The sequence below is a fragment of the Eubalaena glacialis genome, chromosome 9 (assembly GCF_028564815.1).
Source record: "Eubalaena glacialis isolate mEubGla1 chromosome 9, mEubGla1.1.hap2.+ XY, whole genome shotgun sequence".
NCBI classification, from domain to species: Eukaryota; Metazoa; Chordata; class Mammalia; order Artiodactyla; family Balaenidae; genus Eubalaena; species Eubalaena glacialis.
The window spans coordinates 11,233,202-11,254,011 of record NC_083724.1 but is presented as its reverse complement, the minus strand read 5'-3'; the positions used below and the strand labels follow the sequence as shown (position 1 = coordinate 11,254,011).

Below are 20,810 nucleotides of genomic sequence, written 5' to 3'. Positions count from 1 at the left end.
CTGACTAGCATGCACAACCTCAAAAGAAAAGAAAGACTAAATACAAACTGTGTAAAATTAAATAAAATAAAGCAAAATAAAAAGGCACATGTTCAGATTGGTTACCTCAGGGTGGTGCCATAGTGTCTAACATGCAATAGCGCTCATAGAACTCACCTTATACGCAACACTATTGGACGAATCCACAATGATGAACAGGGGCTTCCTTGTGAAGGGATAGAGATCTCCAGGATGAAGGCTGGGAAAACAACAACAACAACAGTAACAATGAATGACTATATAACTCTATCAGCCAAGTCTCAGAAATCTTATTCATCAGTTTGGTCTGCTCACATCTCCTTTTTGTCATAGCACTGGGAGAAAAACAAAGATTAATTAAGCAAAAGACCAAAAAAGTCTGTATTTACTGGGGTAGACAAGTTAATAGTTTTATTTGGAAAAAAAAAATTCGGACATAATTATTATTCAAGAATATTCAAGCTAAAGAGAAGTCTATATATTTAATATATATATTAATATATTTAAAGATGGATTAATAAACACACATGAAAATCTCAGAAGTCAGCATTTAGGGACTTACTTAGTATTTAAAAGTTCCTCCTAAGAACATGTTCTGAAAACAAGATGTAATAACACAACCAGATTTCTATTTCAATGAGTCTTTCAAAATCTATATCCATTTTAAAGATTTTTATTATTTTAAGCTATATCTTAATATTGCAGACAATAAGCAGGGGCTCCCCTTCTATTATGTACATTTCCTCTGGACATGTGCATCAGAATCAGCTGGGGTGCTTGTTAAAGATACAGATTCACTGGCCCACAGAAGGCTAAAGTCCAGTAACATGCATTTTTTTTTTTAATAATTATTTTTTTAATCTTATTTTAATTAATTTATTTTTTTATATTTTTTATTTTTGGCTGTGTCGGGTCTTCGTTTCTGTGCAAGGGCTTTCTCTAGCTGCAGCAAGCGGGGGCCACTCTTCATTGCGGTGCGCGGGCCTCTCACTATCGCAGCCTCTCTTGTTGCGGAGCACAGGCTCCAGACGCGCAGGCTCAGTAGTTGTGGCTCACGGGCCTAGTTGCTCCGTGGCATGTGGGATCTTCCCAGACCAGGGCTCGAACCTGTGTCCCCTGCATTGGCAGGCAGATTCTCAACCACTGCGCCACCAGGGAAGCCCCAGTAACATGCATTTGAGAGCCACTGCTTAAGGTCGCGATTTTGGTGTGCATGCTCTTTCCCATGGTTGGTGGACAACGTGGGTAGTTTACAAATATTAATGTAAATGTAAATGTAAATATACAAAATGATGTTGTCAATGAGCAATATCATCAAACCCCAATATATTTCAAATACAGGTTTTTCTGATATAAATCATTTACAACTATGGTCAACTACAGCGCCAACACATGGCTTGGGGGACCGTTAGCTATTATACATATAATTTGAAACATTTCCCTCTCTGCCCTCCCTTCCCCACTCTTTAATATGAAGAGTTATGTTTTTATGTAAAGTGCTATTAGAAATGCAGTTTCAAGCAAGTCCAGTTTCCTCTATAATGAGACTGCTCTCTCTCAGCTAGGGAAATTTTAGAGCCCATAACGGCCCGACCAGTGAATGCACTGAGCAAACTTTCATGGATGAAATCTCCTTGAAATCATACAGCTAACTTCATTTTTGCTATATCACACCAACAGAACCTTATATTAAAAAGCTTATATTGGGCTTCCCTGGTGGCACAGTGGTTAAGAATCCACCTGCCAATGCAGGGGACATGGGTTCAAGCCCTGGTCCGGGAAGATCCCACATGCCGCGGTGCAACTAAGCCCGTGCGCTACAACTACTGAAGCCCGCACACCTAGAGCCCGTGCTCCGCAACAAGAGAAGCCACCGCAATGAGAAGCCCATGCACCGCAACAAAGAGTAGCCCCCGCTCGCCGCAACTAGAGAAAAGCCCGCGCGCAGCAACAAAGACCCAACACAGCCAAAAATAAAATTAATTAATTTTAAAAAAGCTTATTTTGATATTAACATGCATCATGTCCTGACTTATTATTTATGTATATATTTATTGTCTCCTCCAACTTGAATGAACAGATCTCCAGTGATTGAATAGTTCCTGACATATAATACATACTCAATAAAAAATTGTAAAATAAATATTAACCAACAATTCTAATTGCCTAAGATAGTCAGAGCCTGAGATATTGCTGGAATCCAAATAAGTGTTATGAATAGCAGTCTAAGGGAACATTCCATTTTACTTAATATTTTATAAGAGAGAACTATAATTTTTATAATACATACCAGTGCATTTCCTTGTGGGACTGATTTCGTTTGTGGATGGCATCTCCATTTATAATATCCCGGTTACTATTAGTAAGTACCCCTCCAAAATCATAAGGACCTATAAAAAGAAAGGGAAGAATCCTAGATTTCAATTGGAGAGTAGCATTGATCTGATGTTCAAACACAAAGGTGTTGGGTGAATCTTTCATTGATACAAGTGGAAGATAATTACAAAACATTTTTATTAATTGAAAATTTAACATTTTAGTTTAACGTAGCATTTAAATGATTTCAGCATGTTGCCTGTTCCAATATTTTAAAAGATCATCTGACCATCTTCATCAGTTCTTCAGATTATAATGAGAAACAAAACAAGAATCTACTGCATCCCATTATTCTGGGTAAAAAAGAGATGGAGATCTGGGATGTTCAAAATGATCTTCTCATTTCAAGCAAAATTAAAATCTCAAGTTCAACAAAATTATTTAAGTAAGAAAGTTGCAGAATGAAGTCCTAATAATTTCTTAAATATAATTTTAAGAGGACCACTAATTATAAAATGTAGGGAAATTTTTGAATGGAACTTGAAAATTCTCACTGATAAAAACTGCATTTTTAAGAAAAGAATTTAAAAAAAATTTTTTTTTAATTTTAAAAAAATTAAAAAAAGAAAAAGAAAAGAAAAGAATTACCAAATACCAGTGTAGGAAAAAATCCATTATCATTATTATTACATCAACCACTGTAATTCTGGTTTGGGAATTAGCCTTTTCCCACTGGTCCTATCAGTTAGTTAAACTCTTGTGTAAATGGAACAGCAACTGTGGGATGTTAGGAATAATCTCTCTCAAAGGACCATTCAGTTAGTAACTACTGTACTTTGAAAAAAGTAAAACAAGAGATCAATACATTAGGCGGGGCCCAGAAAATCTGATTCAATAGTGTATAAGATATGGAAATAATTATTTATAAATAAAAGTACTAACTTTATCACCAAAAAATTAAAGTATTTATGATTTTGCATCACTTTTAATCGTGTTATATTTTATCCCTTAAAAAAATCACTGCAATGAAGAGAGATTTATCTTGTTTTGTTTTCATTTTAACACTTTAAGAGGATCTGTAGGTCATGCAAGCAAGATGGCAGGGACATGCATTGTATAAAGGAATGCAAATTTCAACAAACAAATGAGGAGGAAAATGTTAAGGATGTTAAGAACAATTTTTTCTTGTCCAGGTAAAGATTTAATTGCCTTGTTTACATCCAAGCTACTCATCTATTTCAACCAATTTCATATATTCTGGACTCACATGTTCTAGACAGCTTCAAGTTTTTATTCTAAAATAGCATCCCAATATTCTACAGATTGAATCCATAAAACCAAAGAAAGGACACAGAATAAAATCATGTCAAGGACTTGAACTTTCACAGTTACAAAAGTGCACTGATTTCTACAAGACTTTCAGCCACAGTGAAACCGCTGACCAGATTCCCTAACACACTGAAGGCTCAGAAAAATTCAACGATGTGAAGCAGATAATTAGGCTTGGTTATTCCATGCACATATATGTGTTTGCTTTTAGCAAATCTGTTAGAGAGGCATGCATGTAGTATGTGAATTTGCTGATTTTTTTAAACTTCACCGTATAATATTTCAGCAAGTAAAACAGACTGGGGTATCTACAAGATTGCCGATTCAGCAAATAGACCAGGTTTCAAATTTGGGAGCCTCTCTAGAAAGCTTGAGATTGTCTGTGGGCTATGGGCCATCGCCTTGTAGAAAATAAAGAGAATTCAAGCCCTGCTCACGACAGGGAGCATTCCTTTATTGTACCTTCACTATCAGAACGACCTGTGGGGAAAACGCCAGTGGCTGACAGGTAAATCAGAAGCACACTATTGGCAGGCAGCTCCTGAAATTAAAGAAAATCACATATACAAAACGACAAACAGAAAACAACTGTTTTATTGAAAGTTCATGACATTTTAAAGTTGTAGGGAAAACAAGAACCTAATTTAACATATAATGGTCTCCTCCAAGAGAAAAGTCACTCTTGCTAGTTCCAACTTATAACTGTCTAGACAGCAAAGATTCATTATTAACCTATAACCATTGCCAAAAGTTTTGAAGACAATCTCTGCTTCAAAACCCCATCATTTAAAGAACTTTCTCTGGAAAACTTAAAATGGAGAAGTAAAGATCCTGACTATAGGTCTAAAAGACAAACTTCCATCCGTGCCTTTCTCTGTAAACTGAGAGGAACTCCCTACTCATGGTTCTTTCAGACGACCAAAATGTTTCCCAGAGCCACCATTCAGGTGGCTATTCTATTCATAGAACACGCCTATAAAATCTGCTCCTGTTTTTCAGTTCTGCATTGACTATTATGCCTAAAGCAGTTTAGCAAGAAAAACCCGGAGGAAGGAGAATGATAGTCAATATTCTCGTTAATTAATGGTAGGGAACATTCATAAAATAATAAGCAATTTCCATTCCAAAAATAGCTATGATTAGGATATTCTAAGGCAGTTTTCATTTTCATATTTTTCCTAAATTCTTGACTCAAACATTCAAAGAGAAGACTGACTCTCAGATTCCATTTAAGGCACACTTTCGCCATATACTAAAAAGTACTGGATGATAGATACCTTAAAAGATGCTGCTAAGAATGTGTATAGTTGGCTGAACGTTGGTTTGTAGAGCAGGTACTTGTGGGGGTTTTCTCGCCTGGTAGGCTTGTCAGCTGATTCCTATGTTTACACACAGAAAACAATGCACATACAGTCGGTCCTCTGCATCCATGGATTCACCCAACCACGGATCAAAAATATTTAGAAAAAAAATTCCAGAAAGTTCCAAAAAGCAAAACTTGAAATTGCTGTGCACCAGCAACTATTTACATAACATTTACATTGTATTTAGAACTATTTACATATAATTTACATTCTATTAGATGTTATAAGTAATCTAGAAATGATTCAAAGTATACGAGAGGATGTGCATAGGCTGTATGTAAACACTATGCCACTTTATATAAGGGACTTGAGCATCTGCGGGTTTGGGTATCCACGGGGGTCCTGGAACCAATCCCCCGTGGATACAGACGGATGACTATACAAACTGTACTTGACATATGAATTATCGATGCCTATTTTTACTATCCTCTTCATTAAATATCTTTTTTTATTAGCATTATGCTTATCTATTTCTCCTGTGTCTCATCAGGAGAATTCTTTATTCACACTCATGGCATTCGTTGAATAATAGCATTCCATGAAGAGCAGAAGCAGCAAATTGCAGGTGTAGGGAGAAGATCACCTGCATTCCTGGTTTATTCATCTGGGAAGCTAAATTCATTGGCTCCCTTTCCAGGGCTTGTAACATCCGGAACATGTCAACAGTTAGTTCACTGAACTTAACCTGCAAGGAAAACAAACCTGACCGTTAATGCAGTACGCAGACCTTGAAGTGTTTAATCATATTGTTACTCTTGACTTTCATGTGTACCTGATGACATTGGATATTTTATTCCAAAAAATTTCAAAAGACAGAAAGTTAAAAAAATTGTACAGTGACACCCTTATGCTCAATAGCTAGATCCTATAACATTAACATTTTTCTATATTTGCTTCATCACGTCTCGCTCCATCTATCAATACTTCTATCAATCCATCAATTTCCACAGGTATTTTTAAAAACAAAAGGTAGTCACGTAAACACAGAGACCTACATTAATTTTTATTTATTTATTTATTTATATGGCTGTGTTGGGTCTTCGTTTCTGTGCGAGGGCTTTCTTCTAGTTGTGGCAAGCGCGGGCCACTCTTCATCGCGGTGCACGGGCCTCTCACTATCGCGGCCTCTCTTGTTGTGGAGCACAGGCTCCAGACACGCAGGCTCAGTAACTGTGGCTCATGGGCCCAGTTGCTTCGCGGCATGTGGGATCTTCCCAGACCAGGGCTCGAACCCGTGTCCCCTGCATTGGCAGGCAGATTCTCAACCACTGCGCCACCAGGGAAGCCCCAGAGACCTATATTAGATCCCATAAAACATGTTAATTTTTGGCAAAACAACCAGGCTGAAATATGACTATGGCCCATTTTAAAATTACTTCATTACATTTTGGCACTACATAATGTTTAAGATTGAATCCTGAGAATTGCCTGGAGGTCCAGTGGTTAGGACTTGGCGCTCTGACTGTTGGGGCCCTGGGTTCAGTCCCGGGTTGGGGAACTAAGACCCCACAAGCCACGTGGCATGGCAAAAAAAAAGAAAAAGAGAAAAGACTGTATCCTTTTCTATTTTGTTTTTTTGTTTTGTTTTTAACGACTTATTTTTTATTTATTTTTGGCTGTGTCGGGTCTCAGTTGTGGCATGCAGGCTCTTCACTGCAGTGTGCGGGTTTCTCTCTAGCTGTGATGTGCAGGTTTTCTCTTCTCTAGTTGTGGCGCGCGGGTTCCAGGGCACGTGGGCTCTGTAGTTTCCGGCACACAGGCTCTCTCGTTGAGGCACGCGAGCTCAGTCGTTTTGGCGCGCGGGGCTTAGTTGCTCTGTGGCATGTGGGATCTTAGTTCCCCGACTAGGGATCGAACCCGTGTCCTCTGCATTGTAAGGCGGATTCTTTACCACTGGACCACCAGGGAAGTCCCCTCCTTTTCTATTTTGAATAATACTTCTACAGAACTTCATGTAGGCAAGGTTTTAATTTAAATTAAAATGTTTTAATTTAGAAATTTGCAAATTAAAGCTTTAAAATCCAAAATTGGAGAATTATAAGAAGTTAACAACAACAAAAATGATAGATGTAAGGGAAGGATCCAAAATTAAAACTTGTGTAAGTAATACATATAGAAAAGTGTATCCACTGGTGACTTTTCCAATATCCCATAATTTTCAGTAAATTACATTTCTAGTACCTTAAATCCTCATCGTCATGGGACTATTCTGTCATGAAAAAATATTTGAAATCTGCTTTTGACAAATGTACTTAAAAATAACTCCTCCCCCATTTTTGCCTGATTGTAAAGGTAATATACAGATTTAGAAAGTTGTAAGGAAGAAAATAAAAATCACTTAAAATTTTGCTAAATTTTTTAGAGATAAATCTTTTATGATATTGGTAAATTTCTTCCTTGTCTTTTTCTTGTGCATATATGTATTATACGTAGACATTTTAACATATATAATAAAATAATTCTGTTTACATAGGTCCATATTATTTTCACTTGCCATATCATAAGTATCTTCTTCTGTGATTAAAAATTCTTTCTAAACCATTTACATGTTTGTAGTACAGTCCATATATAGACACAGTATAATTTAATTAACTATTTCCTAGCAAATGGATGTTAGGATATTTACAAGGAAATAATTCTGTAACAATCAAAAGTACTATTTTTCAAAGTGAATTTTAAGCATAATTCCTTCACAATTCTTTACCTGGTTATTACAATTACCAATAATGAGTGCATCAGCCAGAGACAACTGTCCCACAATCATGCCCTGTTCCAGCAATGGGGCTCCTGTTTCAGCAAGGCGATTAGACGTGATAACAATGGTATTATCATCATTTAATACCATCACAGGGTCTGCCTGGAGAAAAAGCAGTAAGTGGTTGATGGCCAAGACAAAATGTCAATATAAGAAGTTATTCCTTCTTTTTGACATATACACACAATAAAAAAGTATACCACGTATGCGTTTACATACATAATTATGACAACCTTTCTTGTCAAGAACTGACCTCAATGAAAGCTGCTACTTCTTGAAGCACCAGGTTCCATTCCACTTGATCTTCAGTATTAAAGCGGTGAGTATAATCTTCAATTTCATCCGAGAGTTCCTGATTTTACAATATCATGAAGAGAAATGGTTATAGAAAAAAACCCGTAAAAGTAGATTGTATATTGTACCATACTCCTGACAGAAACTGATACAGTTAAGAAGTTTGATTATTATCAATATACGGTCCCAGTTATAACCAAAACAAAGAGTGAAAATTACATGGGCTTGCTTCAAAATCAAAAACTCCAAAATGATAACACATCAATAAGATCTTCATAGAAATCCACAGTGACCCATACCTACTCAGTGCTACATCAGCAATGACTTTAGTAATAGGAAACTCTTAAAGGGAAACCCCCAAAATTTTAACATAAAAAAAAATGAATATAAATTCTTTGTCTTTATATCATACTATTTCTTTTGGAAATAATCTTATTAGTAACTGGGGATGGAGGAAGAAGGCTTGTCAAAACTAGCACGTTATACTGAATCACTTTGCTGTACACCTGAAAATAACACAATACTGTAAATTAACTATACTTCAATAAAAAAAAAACCCCAAAACTAGCATGTTATACTTGAGCACCAAAAAATCAAGAAGTATGCCATTGAAACCACTAACTGAATACAGAGTGTAACCAGAACATAGCATGCAATAATTACAGATATTAAGTGAATCTAGAATGCAGTTAACTCTTAATTACCTGAGTTAATGAAGGACAGAGTGATGCAGACATACTAAAGGGAGGAAAAATCAAAACTCATTCACACCTTTGTAAAACATTTTTCTTGACCTAACTTTTCAATTATTTTCTTAAACCAAATATTTTAACTTTTGTTTGCATTTGCCAACCATTCACTGATGGGTGATGAAATGTAAAATAAGCTGAGGGGACAAAAGTAAGAAATTAAGACAATTATCTCTGGTGTATTTGAAATATGAAGAGCTGGAAAAATTTTTTATCATTACCCTTGTCAGAAGTTACCATACTCTCAAAGTTGTAATGATTTAGATATATCAAAATTATTTTAACCTTAAATCTATTTTTAAAAAACAAAATTATCCATAGACAATGAGAGATTAGGATTTTAATTATTTTAAAGTACATTTACCTTCACCAGATCCTTTACAACATCCATTTTGTTGAGAAGAAGACAAACTACTATAAATCTTGCATAGTATCGTAGCTTCTTAACTACCAACTCAGGTCTATGGTAGATAAATGGAAAATTATTCATGAGATTTAAAAAAATATGCTTTTTGATTTTTCTAACTTTCTGATAGCTTTTTAAACTCTTTTGATACTATTTTGCACAGTTATAAACATTGCTTCATATAACCTATAGTCTTTTAACACATTTCTTACTCAATGGTTCATTACATTGTTCATTCATATATTAATTCATTCAACAAGTATCTATTGAAACTTAGATGCATCAGGCACTATACTAAGTACTAGATTAGAATGATTTAAAAAAAAAACTATAGACACAGTCCCTTCCCTCACAGATCTTACAGACAGAAAAGTATTTAAAATGTAGAGGAGACGGATAAATACTTAAAATAGTGGAATAAATATTACAATGATGTAATATTACAAAATATTACAATGATTACAATTTGAGCCCACAGGACAGGATCTTGGGTGAGAGAAGGCGTCTTAACGAGAGTAATGTTTAAGTTAAGACTATAAGGAAGACGTTACAGTAGAAACTAACACAACATTGTAAAACAACTATACCCCAATAAAAAAAATTAAAAAAAAAAAAAGATTATAAGGAAGATGATGGCTTCCCTGGTGGCGCAGTGGTTAAGAATCCTCCTGCCAATGCAGGGAACATGGGTTCGAGCCCTGGTCCTGGAAGATCCCACATGCTGCGGAGCAACAAAGCCCGTGCGCCACAACTACTGAGCCTGCGCTCTACAGCCCGCGAGCCCCAACTACTGAGCCCATGTGCCACAGATACTGAAGCCCGCGCCTAGAGCTTGTGCTCTGCAACAAGAGAAGCCACTGCAATGAGAAGCCCATGCACCACAATGAAGAGTAGCCCCTGCTCGCCACAACTAGAGAAAGCCTGTGCGCAGCAACGAAGGCCCAACGCAGCCATAAATAAATAAATAAATAAATAAATAAATAAATAAATTTTTTAAATTAAAAAAAGATGAGAAGACAAAGTCAGGAAAATATGAGGCAAAAAGAGTTCTAGGAAGATCAGTCTTTGTTTTGAAATCTTATTTTTCTAACGTTAATACAATCAAGCCAGTTTTCTTATGCTTACTATTTGTATGCCATTCTTTTTCTATCCCTCTACTTTCAAGTACCTGTGTCTTTTCATTGTAATGCATCTTTTGTAGACAGTATATAGTTAGGCCTTGCTTTTTTATCCACTTTGACAATCTCTGCCGTGTATACTCAGGAACTCAGACCATTTACATTTAGCCTTACTGTTGCCTTGGCTGAGTTTGCAACTCTCACCCTGCTATTTGTTTTCTACTTGCCCCTTCTGTGTTTGTGGTCCTCTACTGCTCCCTCCTTGCTTTCTTTTCAGCTAATCAAATACATTTTAGTATTCTATTTTATACCCTCTATCAGCTTCTTACTTATACTCCTTCATTACTGTTCTTTTCGTGATTGCTAGGAATAGCAACACACGTCCTTAACTTATTAAAGGCTATTTACAATCTATATTACACCTCTTCACACCTGACCCTTAATACTTATCCCTTATCTGGATTTCCCTGGCGGTCCAGTGGTTAGGACTCCGAGCTCTCACTGCTGAGGGCCTGCATTCGATCCCTGGTCGGGGAACTAATATCCCTCAAGTCTCACGGTGTAGCCAAAAATACATATATATATTTATCCCTTATCAATTCAAACCGGACATTTCCAATTTCTATTTCCTGTTTTCCACACCCTGCATTACAAATATAATAACCTTATAACAATATTTTTTTGTATATGTTTCGCATTTTCCATAATAAAAATTTTTTAAATTCCTCTTTGACCCATGAATTATTTAGAAATGTGTCTACTGATTAACATAATGATTTTTTTAAACTATGTCTCGTTCTTAATTTTTAATGGAATTGCACCACGGTTAGACAATGTATACTTGAAAAATTATTGAAACTTTTTTTGTGGCAAATATAAGTCAACTTCACAAAAGTTTCATATAAGCTTGAAAATTATGTGCATTCGCTTATTGTTGTATGCACTTTCATGCACATTAGAACAAGTTTTCAATTATGTTGCTCAAATCTTACAGTTGCTTATTTTCTTGACACAAAATTATTAAATGTTATATTAAAAATCTCCATGTACAATACATGTGACCATTTATCAATTTCTCCCTGAAAATATGCCATTTTTTGCTTTGTTTATTATTATGCTACATTACTGGGCATATACAAGTTTAGAATTTTTTTATTTTCCTGAGTTGTTCCTTTTATCATTATGAAGTAAAGCTCCATCCTTAATAATATTTTCTGCCTTAAATATAAATAATGTATACATAAATAGAGCAGCATTTCTTCCCCTTAGTATCTGTCTCATTTGTCTTTTCCTATGTACCTTATATCTTTGGAGGACCTCTTGTAGATAGTATATTACTGAATTTTTCTTAAAAAGGCATACTGATAATCTCTGACTTTTCCCTAGGAAGTTTAGATCACTTTCATTGACTATGATTACCAATGTACTTGGACTTGTTTCTACTTTATTATTTCGTGCTATAATTATACCTTTCTTCATATATATTCCTTTCGTACTTTTTACTGGAATGATCATAATTCACTTTCCTCCCCCTTCTACCTGTTTTGAATTTACACCTTCTCCTTATGTTCTTTAAAAATATTTTTCTTGGGCTTTCCTGGTGGCGCAGTGGTTGAGAATCTGCCTGCCAATGCAGGGGACACGGGTTCGAGCCCTGGTCTGGGAAGATCCCACATGCCGCGGAGCAACTGGGCCCGTGAGCCACAACTACTGAGCCTGCGCGTCTGGAGCCTGTGCTCCGCAGCGGGAGATGCCGCGATAGTGAGAGGCCCGTGCATCGCGATGAAGAGTGGCCCCCGCTTGCCAAAACTAGAGAAAGCCCTCGCACAGAAACGAAGACCCAACACAGCCATAAATAAATAAATAAATAAAAACATCTGATTGTTTTAAAAAAATATATATTTTTTTTTCTTAATATTTTAATAAGCAAACTTTACTTACTCTAAGCTTCCTCTGAACAATAAATGGATCTTATTAGTATGGTTGAATTCTTTATTTTCTCCCTTCTTTCATGTTGTTTTCCAGGATTTGGCCCCATTTTATCTTAATAACCTCAATTAGCCATTATTACAATGATTACTGTCTTATAAAGTCCATGCTTTTTTAGGAAGCCAGGGGATAATTTTTTCTCATGAATCCTTGTATATCATCCCTTCCTTTTAGTTTCAATTTTCCTCTTCCTGAAGAAATCCTTAGAAGTTCCTTTATGTCACCAAAACCAACCATGCCCCTGCAAGGCTGTCATAGCACTGGTCAGAGGGTTAATGACCTGGGGATTTCCCTCACATTCTTGACAGCTAAGCTTTCCATTTAAAGGGATGGTTGATCCTTTTTTATTAAATAAATTTACTTATTTTAAATTTTTTATTTATTTTTATTTTTTTATTTTATTTATTTATTGTTTCTGGCTGCGTTGGGTCTTCACTGCTGCACACAGGCTTTTCTCTGGTTGCAGCGAGCCGGGGCTACTCTTCGTTGCAGTACACGGGCTTCTCATTGTGGTGGCTTCTCCTGTTGCAGAGCACAGGCTATAGGTGCGCGGGCTTCAGGAGCTGTTCCACACGGGCTCAGTAGTTGGGGCTCGCGGGCTCTAGAGCGCAGGCTCAGTAGTTGTGGCGCACGGCCTTAGCTGCTCCACAGCATGCAGGATCTTCCCGGACCAGGGATGGAACCCGTGTCCCCTGCACTGGCAGGCGGATTCTCAACCACTGCGCCATGAGGGAAGCCCCAAATTTATTTATTTTATTTATTTATTTTTGGCTGCATTGGGTCTTTGTTGCTGTGCGTGGGCTTTCTCTAGTTGCGGCGAGCAGGGGCCACTCTTTGCTGCAGTGCACAGGCTTCTCATTGTGGTGGCTACTCTTTGTTGCGGAGCACGGGCTCTAGGCACACGGGCTTCAGTAGTTGTAACACACAGGCTTAGTTGCTCTGTGGCATGTGGGATCTTCCCAGACCAGGGATTAAACCCATGTCCCCTGCACTGGCAGCTGGATTCTTAACCGCTGCACCACCAGGGAAGTCCCGCAATGGTTGCTCTTTTTTAGCCAGTACTTCTAGGTGTTTTGAAGACACGATTTTAGATCATCTAGGCTGACACACTGTCAGAAGTGGAATTAAAAACGGAAGGAAAATTTGTAGGAGGTTGATGTCAATTCATACTTAAAATATTAATAAGACAATTCCATTAATTTTTTGAGGAAAAAACAGGTTATGAATCTATATGATAAATTATACAATCATGTAACACAGACTACATGAACATATACTGAACCAGGGATTGGCAAACTTTCTGTAAATGGCCAGACAGTAAATATTTTAGGTATTGCAGGCCAAATATGGTGTCTATAGCATATTTAACTTTTCTTTTGTCACAACCCTTTAAAAACGTATAAAGGATTCTAAGCTACCAGACAGTACAAAACCAGGCCATAGTTTGCAGATCCCTGTATTAAATATACATACAGAAGTGAGTAGAGGCATTCTATTTTGGAAACCACTGTGTTGAATTGCTATCCACTCATACACGAGAGACTATCCTATCAAGCCTGAAAACCTGAATGATGACCCATAGCCTTCTGCCTGCTGCAGAAGAAGTCATCCTGTGAAGCTCACGACTGGGAGGCGTCAAGGTCTTCAAGTTTAGATTCACATTTTCCACTATTAAAAACTTCAGGGCTTCCCTGGTGGCACAGTGGTTAAGAATTAGCCTGCGAGCTCTATTTACAATAGCCAGGACTTGGAAGCAACCTAAGTGTCCATCAACAGATGAATGGATAAAGAAGATGTGGCACATATATACAATGGAATATTACTCAGCCATAAAAAGAAACAAAATTGAGTTATTTGTAGTGAGGTGGATGGACGTAGAGTCTGTCATACAGAGTGAAGTAAGTCAGAAAGAGAAAAACGTATACCATATGCTAACACATATATATGGAATCAAAAAAAAAAAAAAAAAGGTTCTGAAGAACCTAGGTGCAGGACAGGAATAAAGACGCAGATGTAGAGAATGGACTTGAGGACACAGGGAGGGGGAAGGGTAAGCTGGGACAAAGTGAGAGAGTGGCATGGACTTATAAATACTACCAAATGTAAAATAGATAGCTAGTGAGAAGCAGCCGTGTAGCACAGGGAGATCAACTCGGTGCTTTGTGACCACCTAGAGGGGTGGGATAGGGAGGGTGGGAGGGACACGCAAGAGGGAGGAGATATGGGGATATATGTATATGTATAGCTGATTCACTTTGTTATAGAGCAGAAACTAACACACAAACAAACAAACAAAAAGAATCCGCCTGGCAATGCAGGGGACATGCGTTCGAGCCCTGGTCCGGGAAGATCCCACATGCCACAGAGCAACTAAGCCTGTGCCACAACTACTGAGCCTGTAGTCTAGAACCCGCAAGCCACAACTACCGAAGCCCGCGCGCCTAGAGCCCGTGCTCCGCAACAGGAGAAGCCACTGCAATGAGAAGCCTGCGCACCACAACGAAGAGTAGCCCTGCTCACCGCAACTAGAGAAAGCCCGTGCGCAGCAACGAAGACCCAATGCAGCCAAAAATAAAATAAATAAAATAAATAAATTAAGAAAATAAAAAGTAAAAACTTCAGTACTGTCACCACTAGAGGTGACATGATTCTCTTTGGCAAAGTTCTTCTGGCACTCCAGAATTGCCGCCTCGTCCAACCTGTTAGGACCACTACTTGTAAGATGCCGACTCTTGACACATCTGCCTGAGAAACTGTTTTTTCCGGGTGGCTGACTGAAATATCTCCCCCCAGCCTCTGTGTGCTTGGAAACTTCACCTTCTCAGTGTCTAACTCTGACCAGACTCAGCCTTAGTCATTTACAACCATCGGGGTTTGCAGCTTCTAGGACAAGTGATTATGTGCTATTGTCTCCTCTGCTAAACAAGATGGGCCACGGAATTGAGACATGCTGAGAGTTGTGTATTTTTGGTGATAGGCAGTCACCTTGGTAATTGCTGGAACATACCATTCCTCCTGGCTTTGACACAATCCTTAGGTACTGAGACAATGCAGAGAGAACCTGGCCTTTGGAGGAGAGATTTTTGCTTTTTAAAGCTACTGTGAAATTGTGGAATACTTTCTTACTCAGTTTTAATCTACCAGCTGTTGATTTTAGCAGCTGCTGCCAACTGCTACCTTGACTGGCCCCCTTGCCCTTGATGAACTGAGAAACAAACAACTTACCAACTGAACAAAATCCTTCCTAAGGTACAGGGAACAAGGTCAAGATTTCACAGACTGGACTGTCCTTTGATGCTAAGTTAGTGGCCTAAGGCAAGAGATTTTGTCATCCTGGTTCCAAATAATCCCACCTCTGTTCGTCTACCCTGCTCTAGGAGGCAGCACAGGAAAACAATTCATATGTGGTGTTTGCTATTAGGGTAGAAAATGATTTTAGTAAGTCAGACTGTTGGGTTTTAAGCCAAGGGACCTAAGGCCAATTTCCCTTTTGGCAAATTAGAAAATGCGGAAAAGTGAATTACATAAGGTATTTTACTATTGCTTAAAATAGTTCTTTGCTTACATGTATTTTTCATACTCATAAAGTGTTACATAGCCCTTTTGCATTTTTTTAGGGATATAATTTATCTCACCAAGAATTCAGACAAATTGTACAACATGAACGCAAAAAAAGGGGAGTTGGAGGAAATACATCTATAGTGAAAGTATCTGAAGCAAACCATAGGAAAATCTGAAAGGATAGTAATTGATGGAACCTCCTGATAGAAGGAGGAAGTAAGGCCAAAAAGACTTGGGGGAAAAATGTAGACTTCGGCATCCACACACCTTACTTGTTTCAAGCAATCTCCTCTAGACAAGTTTGAACAAGATTTGCAAGGGAATGAAGGGGATTTACAAGAGTGGGACTTTCCCCAAAATGTTGCTATTTAGCTGGAAAGCTTATGGTAGCCAACCACAAAGTGTTCTCTAGAAAAATAGGTAAAAACTATGTTTTCTTCTATTTCTAAGAGAATATAATCTTTCCACTTATATAACAACTGTGAGTTCTGTTGCTGAGAGTAGAAAGAACTTTCAGATATTCCAACAATTCCTGGAATGCTAGCAATAAAGATTCTCCAGCAGATCCCTGATTTCTTCAATAATTACTTTCTCATCTGGAATCTACCTGTACTCCAAATATGTCTGGGACACCCATGAAAAGGTAATCATCTAAAAGGAAAAGAGAGGGATTTCCCTGGTGGTCCAGTGGTAAAGAATCCACCTTCCACTGCAGGGGACACGGGTTCGATCCCTGTTCTGGGGAATTAAGATCCCACGTGCCGTGGGGCAACTGAGCCCGTGCCACAACTACTGAGCTCATGCGTCTCAACAAGAGAGCCCGCATACTGCGAACTACAGAGCCCATGTGCTCTGGAGCCCGCGCACCACAATTACAGAGCCCACACGCCCTGGAACCCGCATGCCACAACTAGAGAGAAGCCCGCGTGCCACAAGAAGAGCTTGCACACCACAATGAAAGATCCCGCTTGCCTCAATGAAGATCCCGCGTGCTGAAACTAAGACCTGACACAGTCAAAAAAATAAAGAAAATAAAGAAATAAAAATAAATAAATATTAAAAGGGAAAGAGTACACTTGTCCGGCTTCTTTTCATTTTCCTTCTCTCACCCTAGCATTGACCACACTGCCAGATACATAATAAGTGCTCAACAGATTACTATTGGGGTTGAATAACTTCTACATGATTTTTTTTTTCCCTAACAGTGGAGCTACACAACTGCAAAATAGTATTGGATTTATAAAAGAAAATTCAAACAGCATTACAGCCTTTTCTTTAGTCCTATATGACAGTTGTCAACAGGGTTTTGAATGTATACGAACTAAGATGACACAGGCTAAACAGAACAAAGGTATCAGCTAAGCCTCATTTTGGAGTTGTTTCTTTTCTATGAAACTTTGTGTGACCCCAATCTCTCATAAAGAAATAATCCACCCTTCCTTTGTGCTCTGACTCTACCCTGGTACTGTGACATCTGTTACAACATCTGTAATATTTATTGTTTTTAGGTAACACATCTCCATATGCTTAAGAAGGTCTAGTATATAGCAGGCACTCAATAAAGCCCATTATATGAATTAAAGTTATTAAAAAATGTGTGATTTTCTGCATAATTTCCACAGACTAAAAATGCTGAGTGCCTTATCTTCTTCTTTCTGAAAATGGTAGGTGCATACCTGTCCTCTTTATTGACTTGAGAATAATATGATCTCTGTCTGATTGCAGAATAGAAGGAGAAAGCCTCATTCAGATAGCTGGTCTCAGATGTGCGCAGGCTGTGAGAAGAAAAAGAAACTCTTTACATTTGACAGGGTCTCAAACTCTTCACCATGATAAATACTTGTTCCATTATTCCTCTCTTCCTCTACTCCAGGGGATGGGAATGACTATCCTAAATTTGAATCAGCAAAGCAATAATCATATCACCCTTAAAATGTATAAAAAGAAGAGTAACGATAATAAAAAAAAAACACCTTCCCGCTGCTCCCAAGCCTTTTTTGATGGCAACCCAGAGTACACATTATTCTCATTCTTCGAAGGGCCTCTCCAAACAGCCTTCCACTCAGTTAAATCTTTCCACCTGGGACCAGGTCTTTCATGACCTTCCCCAAATTCATATAGTAATTTGCCCTTTGGCTCATTTCTTTAGTTTTTTCTCAGAGGACTCAGAAATGGACTAATCCATATTAATCTTCATAGGATGCTGGGGAGTTGGATTTTCTGTTTAACATTTCTGGTTTTTTTTTTAGTCAGAGTATAGTTGACATACAATAACATTTGTAGTGTTACAAGGGATTTCTTAAGAAAATATTCTACCAGGGAAGGTGATTTTAATGATGGGAATCTGGGTGGCATGCCAAAAGACAGGGAAAGGAAGGAATTTTCTGGCCTATTAAACTACAAATGGTCCAAGCCTTTTTATGAAACACCTGGTATCACTTAATGATAATGAGATATTTAGATCCTAAAAGGAGCTCTCTTCTTTCCTTGACTCATGGGTGGGACTATATAGATGATATTGCTCTAAGGATACAGTCTAAAGTATCTTTATTGACTTCATGTAACCTTTTAGACATATATGAGGATGAGCTTTAAGGTATCCTCCTGAAAACCACTCCTTCAAACATACCAGTTATGATATGTCTCTGTACAGTATCAAGATTCAGGTGAAGCCATTAAGAACCATATAATTCATTTAGTATTTATCTTTTATCTAAAACCAAGATCATACTCCTTTAAGTTTACAAATGAGTCTGACCAAACGAACTGTGTGGAAGGTGAGCCTCTGAAGCAAATAATGTCACTTTGATTATGGAAGGTCATTTAAAAATGCTGTCTTGATCAATATGATCTGAACTTTTAGGATTTCATTTGTAACTCCTCAGTTTTCCCTCCTACCAGGTATGTATCGATGCATACTTCTGCATGCTGTGTTTAAATCAGAACAATGCTTTATGTTTTCCATTTGCAATTCACTTACTAATAATGGTAGTATAGCTGCCCAATCTTAGAAGCAATTTCCCCTATTTGCCACCGCTTCAAGCCATACCGATTATCCAAGACTTGTCTGTTTTACATAGGAAATAAGAAAATAGAAATAAGACACTATAAATTTCAAAAATAACCAAATCTGTTAATTTAATAGGATAAAGTACCACCGAATTCATCATGAAATTTTGAATACATAAATTGAAATTCATGAATTTTTCATGAGATTTCAACATAATCATTCAATTAAATTCAAAAAGCATTTATGTCTATTTAAAGTAAGTTGAAATATAAAAACAAACTTCTTTGAGCTACATGCATGAAAATTAGAAGCAACACCCCCCCGCCAAATAGCTTTGCCCAAAAAACAACATCTATTTTTAGAATGAAACCATGAATCTGCCTATCCATGTTAGAGTTAATCTGCACCATTTCAGATAATATTGTCTTTAAAAATCAAATAGTACTTACATTTGAAAACCTTAAATAAATAGGGAAAAATCAGTTTGTTTTCATTTGGGTCACAAAGATGAAATATATTAAGATACACGAAGAGACAAAAAGCACTGCGGTGGTATATATTAGTCAAAACTGTTACTAATAAAAAATGGACCCTCACTCTCCTTTAACTGTAAAAATCCTTTACCGGTGCTGCTGCTGGAACTTCCAGAGTTTGGTGTAAACATCAAAAGTTCTTCCAAAATAAGACTGCCACTGCTTCTGCCCATATTGTGGCAAATCTCTGTAATGACAAGTAAACATACATTAATTTGAAAACTCGTATGCTACTTGGAAATTGAGTCTTATGATGATAAAAACTGGACGGATTTAAAGCACTTGCATTCAGGCTTTCCTTAAAAAAAAAAAAAAGTTACATTTTTTGGAGCAGAAATAGTTCTATTACGGGGGTCCAGTACACATTCTTTCCTGTTCTTCTCTCCTACCTCTGACAGCTCATTTGTAGGCTCCTCTGTAGATGCCTCTCCCATGAGGTTTCTAGCACTATCTCCCTTCTTTCTGGGTGCTCTTATTCATACTCACTTATATACAGATAACTTCCACATGTTTGTCTTCAGCTAAGAACTCAGCACTTGGAAAAACATTGCTTTAGGGAATAAATCTAGAAGTGGATGTGCAGGTGGTATTGTTCTCAACTATTCTACCCCCTCCCTATAAGTGAAACTATATATCCTTGTCCTTGGGCCTGGCCATTTAACTTGCTTTGGCCGATGAAATATAAGTTATCTACCACATGTCTGAGAAGAAGATTTAAGAGGTATTACATGGTTCAGCATTTTTACTTTTCCCTCTGACCTAAGACCAAGATAGGGCTGCTCCTCAGCCTGGAACACAGAAGGCACATTTAATGGAGCCTCAGAATTGCAGACAACTTGTAGCTAACATGGGAGCCGGAAATAAATCTCTACTATAGTAAGGTACTAAAATTTTGGAGTTATTACAGCAGCCAGTAGAGTTATTACAGGAAAAGCTAGTACAGAAACCGGTACCAGGACTAGGTTATTGTCCTAAGAAATACATTATGTGACACTGGCATTGAGACTGAGTGTCAAGTAACTGTTACTGAAAGCTGTCATATAATACAGTGGCAAAACTGCATTTGCCTGCAATAACTTGGAAAGTAGATAATGTGACTAATGAACTTGTGGATTTATACAATTAAGCCAGGAAACAGTATGCTACTAGGCACACGTAACAAAATATGAGAAAGAGATGAACTCAAAAAAGAACTAGCTGCGAGCAGGGCTGAAAAGGAAAAGAGGAAATCCACAAATTCCAGAACTTTCAAGATTGACAAATACAACAATTTCTAATGAATAAATGTAAAAGACCCAACTGAGACATGCTAGCTATGAACAGCACCTAGACAGTCTCATCCCCAAGGCAAAACCTCTTCATTAAAGC

The 20,810-nt window shown here is 37.6% G+C and overlaps 1 protein-coding gene across 1 annotated transcript in view; it reads right to left on the bottom strand.

The window, feature by feature from the left end:
- Nucleotides 1–20,810, bottom strand: part of SCAI (suppressor of cancer cell invasion) — a 127,950-nt gene that overhangs the window by 22,691 nt on the left and 84,449 nt on the right. Inside the window, exons 4-14 of the mRNA XM_061200969.1 lie at nt 19,534–19,629; nt 18,880–18,966; nt 17,576–17,674; nt 9,190–9,286; nt 8,036–8,134; nt 7,732–7,884; nt 5,611–5,712; nt 4,941–5,042; nt 4,126–4,204; nt 2,309–2,408; nt 157–238 (exon numbers count right to left, since the gene is read on the bottom strand). Coding sequence (XP_061056952.1) covers nt 157–238; nt 2,309–2,408; nt 4,126–4,204; nt 4,941–5,042; nt 5,611–5,712; nt 7,732–7,884; nt 8,036–8,134; nt 9,190–9,286; nt 17,576–17,674; nt 18,880–18,966; nt 19,534–19,629 — 1,096 coding nt within the window. The remainder of the gene's footprint in view (nt 1–156; nt 239–2,308; nt 2,409–4,125; nt 4,205–4,940; nt 5,043–5,610; nt 5,713–7,731; nt 7,885–8,035; nt 8,135–9,189; nt 9,287–17,575; nt 17,675–18,879; nt 18,967–19,533; nt 19,630–20,810) is intronic.